General features: G+C 41.5%; 1 protein-coding gene and 1 long non-coding RNA gene across 7 annotated transcripts in view; both read right to left on the minus strand.

Moving 5' to 3' along the window:
- LOC147318740 (uncharacterized) overlaps positions 1-3,734 on the minus strand; it is a 113,540-nt gene extending 109,806 nt beyond the window's left edge. For 5 of the 6 annotated variants that reach the window (XR_015131492.1, XR_015131488.1, XR_015131487.1 and 2 more), the window contains exons 1-2: positions 3,623-3,734; positions 1,731-2,114 (exon numbers count right to left, since the gene is read on the minus strand). This is a non-coding gene — a long non-coding RNA (uncharacterized LOC147318740). Of the gene's footprint in view, positions 1-1,730; positions 2,115-3,009; positions 3,397-3,622 lie in introns of those variants that run through there. The other variant, XR_015131490.1, reaches the window with a different exon arrangement.
- A 4,505-nt stretch (positions 3,735-8,239) lies between these two features.
- sox4b (SRY-box transcription factor 4b) lies at positions 8,240-12,907 on the minus strand. The gene has a single exon (XM_086310817.1). The coding sequence runs from the start codon at positions 12,318-12,320 to the stop codon at positions 11,076-11,078; it is 1,245 nt and encodes a 414-aa protein (XP_086166943.1). The 5' UTR covers positions 12,321-12,907; the 3' UTR covers positions 8,240-11,075.
- Positions 12,908-13,461: the final 554 nt, after the last annotated feature.

A 13,461-nucleotide genomic window follows, 5' to 3' on the forward strand; every position in this document is an offset into this window, starting at 1 on the left:
ACTTCCAGACAGTGACGTGAGTCTTTAGCACAACACCAGCAGGAAGCAAGTAAAATATTTCTCTTCCAGTCAATTCCACTGGTTACAAGAAGAAAAAAGTGAGTAATGTGATTAAAGCCGACAAAAGCATTGTCAGGGACCCGCATGTCTTTTAGTAACTAATTTGAAATTTCGAACTGATTTAAGGGATATTATCGAGGTAATCTTCTCCAATGATTCTTTGCATTTTAGCCTTACTTTCAATAATTTAGTATACATTAACGATGTTATTTGGCTGGATTTTATTCTTCTTTATAATCTTATTTAATAGTATCTCAGAGGCTTTTGGCAAATCATTTTTAAAATGTTATCTGATTGCTCTTTGCATGTTTAAAATGATAAACAACTCATTTCTGAGCAGACACGGTAGATTGACATCAGAACACATAGCCAAGAGCCACATCCCTGTATCTCTGCCTCTCTCTCTCCCGTTCTCTGCTGCAGAGTAATGCATGGTGAAAATGTGATGCTGCAGGACCATGTGGGCTACCATGCACAAAGCGACTGGAAGGTGGAGCTTGGATGCTTACAAGTTCCACTGTACACTCTCATTGGCTCTCAATGACATCATTGATAAGGGGCTGCAAAGAGAGAGAAAGGAGTGACTCTCCTCTCTCCCTCACACTCCTGTATAGTAGAATGCAAATGCAGGTTAAGAAGGCCAGTTGAATAGCTTGTGACTCTTTTCTGACTCTAAGAGATTCGTCTGAATTAGTTGCTGCTAAAGCATTAGGCGAAATACAAAACTGCCTTCTCCATCGTAGGATGGTCTCGCTCTCGCCTGACCCTCGAATGAACTGAGCATTTGAAGAAAGATTTCTCTTTCTACAGAACATTTCGCAACTGATGAATGCTGTGGATCACAGTGCGTGCAAATTATGCGACTGTCACGCAATCGTAAGTGAAACTAACTATCAGTGTTAAAACTGATCAGACCGTGGACACTCAAATTTGGCCCAAAAGCGTTCTTGGGCTTTATAAAAGATAACTGAAGTCAAATCAGATGAAACATGCACTCCGACTATGACACAATGATGCTGCTGTGCTATGCCGAGACCATGCACAGATAAAACTAAACTAAAATATAAACATGTCATGAGGTAGGGACTCTACTACTACTGAACTGTACAAACTGCACATCATCAGATGAACTTTTAGCTCATTATTTTACAATACAGACTAGTGGTCATGTGCAACAAACTTGGACTAAACGTCCAGCTTCATTAAGGTGCTTTGGGCATTTCATGGTTATTCACTGTGTTATTAAAAAAATGTCCCCGTGCATAACAAGTGTGGAATACAAAAAGACATTGCGAGAATTGCAAATTTACAGTATTGGTAGTCATCATTGTTTAACCATGCCAAAATTATCTTAGTTTCTCAGGGGCAATGACTAATGACTGGCATGATAAGACAAGCTGGTTGCCTCAAAATAATCTTTTATCAACTGTATATTGATTTTAGCTTTAAGCCTAAATAATATATGGCATTACAAATAAACTCAGATTACAGTACAAGGGCAACACAACGCCTTACAAAATACAGCTGATGACAAATGTAGCTGGAAAATAGTGTGTGTGTGTTTGTGTGTCCCTGCGTGTGCTAGGGATTTCACACATGTACCAGCCCTGCAAACAAGTGGTTGAACAAGTGCCACATACCATCTCCCACTAAAGAGTAATATTACCTACCCATTCTGGGGGCTGAGAAGGATCAGGAAAGCAATATCCTGCTATCCCAAGGACTTTGGCCCAGGACGCGTCTTGTATTGTGGCATTCTACATGCACATCTTTTATAATCCTCAAAGTATCTCCATGAGGTTTAGATTTCCAAGTGTGCCTAAAACACAATCCGACTGGCGCTGCTGCTGCTGAAGTCTAAATCCTCATGAGATAAGTCTTCATGTTCATCCAGAAGAAAAGTGAACAGTCTCTTAATCCTTCATTTCATCTTAAAAATGGCTTGATAGGTGAATCTGTACATCTTCCGTGTGTTTTTTTTTCTACACATCTTTTTTATTTTCTTAATCCATCAGAAGCAAGCACTGTACTGGTTAAATTGCTTAAATTCCCACCTAAGGACAGTGCCCAGACAAATAAAAAGAAAAAAGAAAAAAGGTTAAAGGCATTGCAGTCAGTCAAAGCTACAGCACATTTTTCTCATTCAAATGGAATCCCAGTCTAAATCATATTAAACTCGTACTTTAGGAGTGAATAAGCAGCGTAAAAGTGTGTGAATGAACTGTATGAGTCAAATTTGTTTTTAGAAACTTTTAAATATATATATTTCTTTATATAGAATAACAAACTGATTTGGTTTCAAACCACATGTAAATCCTGTAGGTGTGAATTCTCCCCTTTGCTGAATAATGCAAAGTTTAAGGGTAGAGCTACTCCACTGTGGAATGCTTCAAATCCACACAAGTTGTTTGGCCACACCTTCACAACATAAAGAAAGTTTGTTTGTTTTTAAATCGTGTCCACTTTATTTTTTTAAATAACGAGGAAAAATAATAAAAAATGAAGGTGGAACTTAACAATAAAACTCAATAAACAATAAAAAGTATTTACATTGACATTGATATTTGCTTCTTTAAAAGAAAACAAGGCAAATAAAAGCTATTCAAACACTTTGAAATACTAGAATTAAACAACATAATTAGAAAATATATATCACATAAATTTAACTTTGCAAGTTTGAAAAAGAAAAGAAAAAGTTGTTTCCTGGTGGATCTGCGCTCCTTTCTGCTAGCTTTCTTTGTATGGACTGAGAACAAAGGAGCCTTTACAGTAGCCTAACAAAGAAGCTGCAGCGACTTATACCTGTTGATCTATTTCCAAATAAACTCTAACAAGTTTCTTAAAGATTTTCAAGACGAGCTCGCTTTAGATTCACGTCATTGCATCTTTTTTGTTGCCTATAAACATCATTTCTCATTAGTGGGGAAAAAAAGTTTAATTCTGTGTTACCGTTTCTTGTTTCTTGGAGACTTTACACCTGATTGCACTGCGCGGAATTCCCATGGTGCAGAAAGACAACTTCGCAAGAACGTAAACACAACAGTCATAAAACTACTGCACTAAGAAGGAAAAAAGAAGTATTTACAAACTATCCATCAGCCAACTGTGATTTTTCTCGCGTGCGTAAAAAGGTCCTTTCCTCCGCAAACTTCTGACAGGCTTTGTCTTGTGTCGCAACATCCTCGAGAGACAAAAAAATACAGCAACCCCACAAACTCTGCCTCAACTCCATGAAAGCTCCCTGACAATTGCTTCTAAGTAGCACAAGTTGAGTGTTAATGAGCGTTATGGAGATGCGTGTGTGAGCATCCCCCTCAAGTTCTCTCCTCAAAGCGACCCGCATCAGACAAAGGAACAGGGGACCGCTCCTCTCGCTCCCTCTCTCTCTCTCCTTCCTTGCTGCCTCGATTTCTCTAGCTCTCTCTCCCTCTCCCTCCTGCTTTGTGCTCAAGTTTGAGCGCTGACGCACCAACTACAGCCGCAACTTTTAACTGGGAATAAATTCCAAAAAATCGCTCGAGGATTGAAAGCAAAGACAGTGTGCCGCTTGGAGACAACTCACCTGGGCAGTCGGCTTCCTGTGCGCGCGCTGCTGTCGGTTGTAGGAAAAAAAAAAGTTTGAGAGGGCACATCTAGCTTTGTGTTGTGGAGTCCCCCTTTGTCTACACGTGTGATAGATGGATGGGGCTCTTTTTTGGCCGCGCCTAGTTCATTTCGCTCTCCAAAGAGTCCCGCCCTCTCAAAGTCAAACAACTATGCACAAAACAATGTACACTGTGGATCCGTGCGAGTGATAAAGATCACGGTGTTGGGTTCTATCATTATACTTATTATTACTATTTTACTTTATTTAAACACACTAACTCCCCAAAAGTTTTTTTTTTTACAAAGCAGCTAATTATGTCTGTCTGTGTCGTGGGATATCTATTTATTCTTTTTACCCAAATTTTTTTCTTCTTGCGTTTGTTTATTCATTAAAGCCTCTTTGTGGCACTGGCTTGCAAGGTGCTCTTCACTGAGCATTCTCTCTCTCTCTCTCTCTCTCTCTCGCTCTCTCTCTCTCTTTCGTTCAAGTCGCAACCAAAAGAAACCCTCATAAAACTGTCACACTAGAAAATCTTTGCTTCCGAAATACTTTTTTCCTCCATTCTTCTTGTCTTTTGGCTGGCTGACAAAAACTTTCCTGTATCCTCCGCGTGGAGACAACCATTGTGTCTGGATAGCAGTAGCAGGGGAACAAAGAAAGAGACCAAAAAAAGGGGGGAAATGATTTTTATTTTTATTTTTTTTAATAAAGAATGAAGTGGTGTGTGTATATCAGTAGCTCTAGACTTGTAATGACGGGGATCCGCTGTGCTACTGCTACGTCAAATCTTATGCAAAAGCTTTATTTTGAGTTTGGAGAACAGTAACAGTGATACACCAAATTAATTAATTTGATTAAGTTCATTTACATGAGCAAACTTTCTAGTTTTTATAACTTAACTTGAAATTTTACTTAACCACTACCTTAACATCAGTTACTCTTTGTTGTATAACTCCTTCCAATAGGAAATGTAAATCTGTATGGATGTCGTGAGAAATAAAAAAATAAATTAAAGGAGTTTCAGAGTTTCAGGCTTTTTTTTCATTAGGAAGGCTGCTTTTGGTACTGCAGTCGGTGAGGGTGGTGCTGGTAATATTACATGTGGGTGTGCTGGAAGGAGGGGGAAGAGGGAGATGAGCAGGGGCAGGGAAGAAGTCATAATCACGTCTCCCTTCTCCCAGTTATGTGCAGCTCTTTGTCCCGGCTGTAACGTTTGTAACGGCTGTAAAGGAGCACGCAGGACAACAGGAAACATTCAAATGCAAATACATGCAGTGACAGTGATTAACCACACTGCTGTTCACAGGCAGAAGAAAAAGCCTCTGTGGCTCTGCCTATTGGACCTGACCTGGGTCCTGAAAAAGCAGCGTACTAGTCAATACTGCTTTTGTGTGCGGCATTCTTTGTGTACACCGGTTTCCACAAGTGTGTGAGTGAATGCATTTTGGGAACATCTAGACACAGCCAGTTAGGTAAAAACTTAAAAACTAAAGATAGCCGACAACACCACTACTGTGTCCTTCATTTATATGCCATACAAATACAAATAAATAATAAAAGGAAGGAGCTACTCCTCACGGAAATCTGTGTATTAACAGCGACTATAACAAATGGTATTTGCACATCAATAATTGGGGGGGGGGGGGGGGGGGGGGGTGTAAATCACAGAAAGCAGATAAATAGTCATATAGTCACATCACCACAGCAACACCATCTACCCCCTTGGGTTTAGCTCAGGATGGATATATTATATACAGACAGACAGACAGACAGAGATACAGTCATACCTCTCTCTGCCCCTCCGGCAGAGCTCTTATCCCCCCCCCTGCTGTGGTTTTACTGGGCCACTGACTCCAGCAATCAGCCTGTTCTGCTCCACTCTGCTCTGCCCTGACTGCTGCCTGCACATCTCCCACTGAGGAGTCAGCTGAGCCAGGCATGAGACTGCACACTGAACAGGCTACATACAGCTTAGAGGAGCTTAACACACACACAGACACACAGAAGTGCTGGAAATCTTAAGAAATTTGCAAGATTATACCAAACAGTACAGATATTATTGCTTCACAATCATGAGGACATTAAGATATGAAGTATGCAGTGGGTGCTAAAACTGGCAGCTGAAATAACTGTTTATTTGCAGTGTAAGGTTAGTTTTAAAACACGACTAATTAAGCTGCTATAAAATGCATATATCTGCATTTCATTAAGGAGATAGTTAGCAGTCGTATCATGATATCCACTATGGATTTATGCACTTGTACACGCTCACTTTGTTTCCACAATCAATGCAGATTTTTTTTTTTATACATCTACTCCTCGTTTATTTAAAAGTAGACGTCAGACAGTGAAAAAGGGCATCAAGATGCATCTAATTACGACAATAAAAATAACTAATAACTCCTAAACATGCTGGTGTTTTTACCATACATAACAGTTTCACAAAACCAGTTACACTAATAACCATGGAACACTTACAGTAATTTAATAAAATAAACTGTTATGCAATAAAACCAGTCGCTGTGGGCTTCGAGCTGCATCGTCTGTTGTGTTAAAGTATCTGACAGAAGAGAAATAGCAACAATTAATAATAATAATAACAATGATAATAATAAATTAAACCATTAATATTTGAGTTAAGTATACAGTCTCTTGCCTTGTTATCAAAAAATACCCATGTCATGTGGTATGATGCACATGCCCGCACACACACATGCACACACACAGACACATCCGCATACTGTAGACAGACATGCTTGTCAGCTACGCTGGAGGGCCCTTGGCTGACTGCTGCTAAAACAGCCCTTCCCCCACAATAAGGGTCTGTCTGGGAGAGGGGGAAGGGAAATCATGACTGAATCAAGTCTGAATGCCAGCGTAACAGCACAACAGGCTGGAATAGAATAGAATAGACATATCTTGGATGAAGATAATTATGTATTCAGTAATGAGCCGCCTTCATTCAGTCACTTAAGGTGGTCTCAGTATGTGTGTGTCTTTGATTAATGACGTAAATAAGCAGTGTGCTATTATATAGAAGAAATAAGGTGCTTAGGCAAACCTGCCCTAACTGCTTGAGGCATATTTTGGTCAGTTGCAATGGTGTGGGATCGCTTTTCATGATCAGTTCTTGGCTTGGGTGTGTTCTCTTTAATGTATTATCCAGGGGAGGTTTGAAGGGGAAATAAAGGAGGGGTGCAGCAGGCAATTCATATTTTCCTTTTCAGGTTGTATTCTTGCATCATCTTTCTAACAGTTTTCCGGTTACCAGGTTGTTTTATTAAATATTCAGGGATAAAGAGCGTTCTGTCCATTCAATGCTATCTCTTCTGTTTTTTATTACTAAAGAAATTCACGTGAACTCCAGAAGTAACATTGTAGCAACACCAAAAGATACTCTGAGGTCGTTGTTAATCGTCATGATTTAGCGCTGCTGGGAATACGACTTGTGTATTCTGTTCGATACGCGTGACGCTAAACTATTTTCTGCTTTGACCCAGTAGCAGCGTGGTTTTAAGTTATGCATAATGCATTAGAATTTTAAACTCTAGAGGCATAAATCAATTTTACATGTGTGCTTGAACAGATGGGTGCAGCCTTCATGCGGTTTCTTGGTGATGTGCAAATATAATAAAAACAGTAAATACAGAAAAAGGTCATGTAATTTATACAAAAAATTAAAATAAACAAATCTACACGTTTGAATATCTGATGTAGACTTGAATCCTAACATAAAGCTTCCATACCACTTAACTCCAGCATCAAACTTATGTCACAAAGGGGTTAAGAGCATCGCCTTTTAAGCTTTATTTACAGAATAAAGTGGATAGTGACTCTAGGGATGCTGACACCTGCTACAAAACTCTTTCCAAACCAAACCATCCCATTTTGTGGTGACTAGAATTTAAAGTGTGTGTGCTTTTTTTGAGCTGCGACAGTTTTCAGAAAGTTTCCTATATGAATGAGGCATTTACACCGCATTAAGAGGAAACTTAAATAAAAGTCCCTGCGATGTGCAGACATGGATAATATAAACTGACTTAATGTGCAATTGTCACAGTGGCTGAGAAAGTTTACAACACAATATTTGAATAATTCTTCGCTAAACCACTTTTCTTTCACACTGCAGACCTCACAACCATTTTTGCTTGCCTCTTAAAATTATGTAAATAATAGTTTTTTTGGTGGGGGAGCGTGTTGCCACACCGCTGGAGTGGATTTCCCCAAAAGCAGTTAATGCTCATTACTCAAGACAGTTTTTATAAGTTATTTTGAGCACTTAAGTTATTTTCAGCCCGCATCGCAAACGTTTGCTTTCAGTTGTCCATTTCTCCCCAAGTAAACCATGGCTTGATTAACTTGGGGAGAGAAGAATAGAAGAGCCAATTAAAAGGAGCTGAAGTGGTGAGTAAAAAATCTTCATCCTCTTATAGAAAACACTTAACAACATATAATGTAATAATTAAACACAGTTTGGACAACTACTGTTAGGAGATGAACTTGGAACATAATAACACAAATGTATCATGTCTTGGGTATTTGTGGCATTGAAAGAGAGATTAAAAATCAAACAAATAAACAACACTCATGAATAAAGAAAAAAGCTGTTGAGTTTCAGTTCCAGCTGATATTTATTTCCTTCCTTGAAAAAGTTCTGTACACAAGTTTGTATCAACAATCTGACAGGCAGTGAATGGACACAATTTAGCTGGCATGAGTCCCCGCCCCTTTTCTCTGAGACTCAAAAAGAGGGTGGGTACTTTTGTTTATGGCATGATTAGAGACAATAAATGATAATTCTACACATCATATTGCACAGGATGGATGAAAAATAAAGTTAATATATTTAAAAATGCTTTCATATTTATATATAAAAAAACAGTCTGAACTGACCACCTCGAATGTAGGTAATGATGTGTAAAAGATGGCAGCTTTAGACAGTGCCTGTCCTCGATAGCAACAACGTACATAAACACACAATCTTTTTGCTTTATGATACAGTCAAATATACAAAGACCGAGTTCACGTTTCATCGCTTTTCCTCATTTTTTTCCATTTTTTTCTGAAAAACACAACAGCTAATAACCTGAATCTGAAATACAAATGCTATTCACCATGCCATAAAGATACTAAAACAATTATTAGCTAATAGTTAGCCCACAAGTAGAAAAGATTATATATTCAAATACAATGAGAAACGCAGTACAAGTAGGTGTTTGCAGAACTCAAGTCTGAAATTTGAATACGCTTGATGTTATCATCCTTGTTGTTTACTTGCTGCAATGCTAGTGCTATTTCAATCCAGTGGTTGATTGGCAAATGTGACATCAGTTAATGAAAACATCAAGAAATAAGTCAAATTTAAAGCTACAATCTCCTTGTTGTTGTCACAGGCAAGATATTTGACAGGAAATGCAAAAGCAAAGTGGCTGCTCAAGATAGTGATGCTCTTAAACCCACATGGCCCACAGGAATAGCCTGCAGAAACAATGCGTTCCTGTGTCTTTAAGGAGCCTGCAGTCTGGCACTGTAAACGTTGAAGGTAGGCTGATACAAAGGCTGATGCTGCTTTCAAGTGCTGTCGGGCAAATCGCAATTAAATCCTTAGAAGTTAAGCATGTCATGCCTGCAGGCTACGGTCAATACAGGATATTGAAATATTTAGGGACTGGATATCAGAGAAGTCTTAAGAGCATATGCTGGTAAAAGACACGCAAAGTTTGCCTGTTTACTGAAGTAAAACATGAATTACACACCTGAGCCACGGGGGCTCCTTCATTTCGTCAGTAGGTAAATGTAGTTTGGTGCCTTTGATTTCTAAAATCAAAAACAATTGGCACCGCGGTTAAAAGGTCTGTTTTGTTGCCTGTTTTTGCGAAAGAAAAAAAAGAAAAAAGAAAGAAAAAATGTGGGGGAAACGTTTGGACAGGCAACAAAACCTTAGAGCACACGAGCTTACTGTAAGCACTTGAAGGCAGCATGAAAAGCAGCCTGCCGGTGGTATTAAAAATTAGAAAATCCAATACAGCTGTATTAGTAGGCTACACACACCGATTGTTGACTCCCCCAGTTTCTATATAGATTTGTACAAAAATACACTGAGAAAATAATCAAACTGTTTCCTCTCTTTTTAAGTGTCCAAAAGTGTGTACATTTAAATATAAAAAAAGAAATCAAAAGTTGTGTGTTTTTTTTAAACTCTAGCCCTTCGCCTGAGAAGGAAATGTGACAGACACAGACATACTGACAAACAATCGTGTAAGAAAATAATAATAATACAGGACTAGATCATGTATACAAGAAATTAAAAAATGATCAAGTCAAAAATGCTTGGCCCAGTATATAAATACAACATCCCATATAAAATGGCATCTGAATACATGTACAAAACAAAGCTCAAAGGATGGAGGAGAAAAGGGGAAAAGAAGAGAGCGAAACCGGTGAGGATTTCTCTATAGTTAAAATCTCGAAAACATTAAAAGAATTTTGGTCCTGAATCATAGAGAACATGTGTATAAAGTTCAGCACAGATTTGAAGTTGCGTTTGAATCCTGAAGTCTGAAAAATTACAACAGCTGGTGATTATTTCAATGTCCGTTTTTTCCTTCCTTTCTTTTAAAGAGAAGAACCGAAGCGAGCGCCACCTATCCATTTAAATAACCCTAATACTAGTTTTTAAACTGCTCGACAGTCTCACAGAAAATCTCAGCACAAGATAGGAACAAAGTAGGCTATCATGCTTAACGTGTTTTTTTCCTTTTGCTTTTTGAGAAAATAGTCGACTTAGAAAAAAAATTTAAAAAAAAAACTCCAACCCACCTTGGTTTCACTTTTTTTTTCTCTCTTTTTTTTTTTAAATCCCTCTTTAGTGACACACCACAACAACAAAAAATGTCGCACGGCAGTCCCATTTCTGTACCTTTTTAGTGGTGAAGTTCACCTGGCGATTGGTAAAAAGTTGCAAAATGTCTCTTTTTTTTTCCTTTCTTTCTTTTGCTAAATCGTCAACAACATTGATTAAGTGAACGACGTGCAAATCAATCACAGTAAAGTTGTTCAGTTCAAAACAGTCCACGACTGAGCGTTTTCAGTCTCCAGTACTACTTCCTCTTCTTCTTCTTCACCCCCTTCACTGTCGTGTTGGTATTAAGTCCCACAGTCGACGCATCCAAAGAAAAGTAGCCTAGAAAAGGCATTTATTTGCTTTAAAGTGTAGCTCTCCAAGGATATGCAGCCTCTTGCCTATTTTGGGGGACGAGAAAGGACTGGGGGGTAGTTTCAGCGGGGCTTTAATAGTCTGATGCAGTTAAACCTATAACACAAACTATTGCGCCCACTTATGTCCCCGTTTCTGTTTGTGGTCTCATTCTTCTTCTCGTTATTATTATTAATTTGCTTTCAGGATGTTACCTGTCGTCTCTTGCCTTTCTCAGTACGTGAACACCAGGTTGGAGATGGTGGACTCTAGCCAATCCCCGGAGATCATCTCGCTGACTTCGGGTGTGCAGTAGTCGGGGAATTCGAAGTGGGACCCTCCGGAGCCGGACTCAAAGTTCAAATCCCAGTCCCTGTCCAGCACCGAGGAGCCAAAGCTCCCCAGCGACATGCTATCAAAGCTGGGGCTCGGGTTGATGTCGAGCAAGTCGTCCTCGAACTCTTCGTCCTCCGAGGAGGACGAGGAGGAGTGCGACGAGGCGGAGGAGTGAGAGCCGGAGGGGGTAGGCGAGGAAGCCCGCCGACTGCTGTACGTGTGCCCACCGTGGCGCTCCGAAGAGCCGCCCAAGCTGCCGCTGCTGCCGGGGGAGTCCGCACCCTCCTCTCTGCCGCTGGCCGCGTCCTCGTACAGGCTGAGCGGGTCGCTGGAGTCCGCCGAGCTGCTGAGCGTCGGGCTGGCCGGGACCACGACGGAAGACGCCGGGCTCACGCTCAAGCTAGTCCCGCTGCTCCCCAACACGTACACTCGTCGGGGCTTCTTGCCATCAGGTATCTGCTTGGCTACTGAGGAGGAGACGGACTTGGACTTGTAGAGAGAGTTGTGGTGGTGCTCTGCTGGGTGCTCAGAGGCAAACATTGATGCTTTGGTGCTATTGCTGCTGCTCCCGAAAAGTGATTTGTGGGGTTTGCTGCTGCTGCTGGGTGATTTGGATCCGGTCTTCCTCGAAGAGGAGGACGTCTTAGTGCTGGTGTTGTTGGAGCTACAGTTGAGCTTTTCCCCCTTCTCTCCTGCGGGCTTGGATGCGCTCGATTTTACCTTCTTTCTTGGCCGGTACTTGTAGTCGGGATAGTCCGCCATGTGCTTCAGCCTGAGCCGCTCCGCCTCTCTGATGAAGGGGATCTTGTCGCTGTCTCTGAGCAGTTTCCACCGCTTCCCCAGCCTCTTTGAGATCTCGGCGTTGTGCATGTCCGGGGACTGCTCCATGATTTTTCTCCTCTCTATCTGGGACCACACCATGAACGCGTTCATGGGTCTCTTGATGTGACCGCTGGGAGTTTTACACCACGCCGGGTTGTCTCCCAACTTGTCGCCGGCGGTCGAAGAAGCGGTGGAGCCCGGGGAGAGAGGCGAAGCGGCCGTTTCAAGGTCCATGCACGCCCCGGAGTCGGAGCTCGAGTCCCCGGCGAAGAAGGACAGCGCCTCGGTGGTGCTCTCTGTGTGGCTCATTTTCTGCACCATGCTGCCCAGCTGTGCAGACAGAGGGGGAGAGCGGTGTGCTTGCTCTTTCTCTCCCTCTCTCCTTGCTCCTCTGATTCACTATTAAAGCAAACTCAGCTCTTTTCTCTCCTCCTCTTCACAGTTTGAGCCGAGTAAAAGCCAGTGCAAGAAATAATTCACTCCTGAGATGCGCAGTAAACTCGGCAACACTTCAGTCCAGAGTAGCCTCAGTCGGCTAGATGCGTAAAAAGAAAAAAAAAGTTTAATTTCCAGCTTCTGTTGGCGTTTAAAACAGCACGGATGGTAGCCCAGTCTCCACTGTGTACCCTGTAATCAGTCTCTCAGTCTCCCCTTCTGTTATAAAAAACCAGTTTAGCCGTGGGGGCCACTGAGCACAGTCTATGCAGCTGCAGAGCGCAGACCGGGTGCCACACTGTGCGCTCGGGCACTTACAAAGGGCTCCCAAGTACAGTGTGTAGGGTAAGTGCTTTTCTCTGCATCAGAAACAAAAGCCATGCATGCTGTGTAAGGGAGAAAAAATCAGCTAGAGCGAGTTACACTGTCCGCCTCCCATCAACTACAGTCGCGATTCAAGCAGCCCTCACGGCCCGGCCCCCTTACTTGCATTTATTCCTTCCCGTAATACAACGGCGATAAAAATCCACCAATGAAATCCTGTCGCTAGCCTGCCTCCGCGCCAGACTCACGCCCACCTCGGCGCCGATTGGCCAAAAATGGAATCTAATAATAATCAGCGCGTGCAATGAGGAGCCTCGTGTCTGACCTCATTCCAGAATACAACAAGAAACTTCATTTTTTTTAAAGAGACATTGGCTTATGTTATGAACACCCCCCTCACCACCAGCCCATGTGTATATCATTAACATGTAGCCTTGCTATAGGAAAGCTAAGTATACTTCACCATATGGCCGTTTAAACACAGTGCAGTTTGTACCAGCGCGCCCGAGACGGCACAAAAGCCACGCACTCTGTTTTAACCAGCCTCCTTTTCTTCCATTATCCTCACACAGAGAGTGAGGATATTGTGCATGGTGCGCACATATAATAAAGCCAACTGATACAGTGGTCCATTGCCGTGTGCTTGCAATGCTAAAGATAACACACTCTAAGGTTATCTGGCGTATACTGCAGGCTATATTAT

This window comes from Aulonocara sp. 'chitande type north' Nkhata Bay, linkage group LG11 (assembly GCF_057382095.1).
Source record: "Aulonocara sp. 'chitande type north' Nkhata Bay isolate Kocher_YH1m ecotype deep benthic linkage group LG11, A_spYH_male_GT1.1, whole genome shotgun sequence".
Classification (NCBI taxonomy): domain Eukaryota; kingdom Metazoa; phylum Chordata; class Actinopteri; order Cichliformes; family Cichlidae; genus Aulonocara; species Aulonocara sp. 'chitande type north' Nkhata Bay.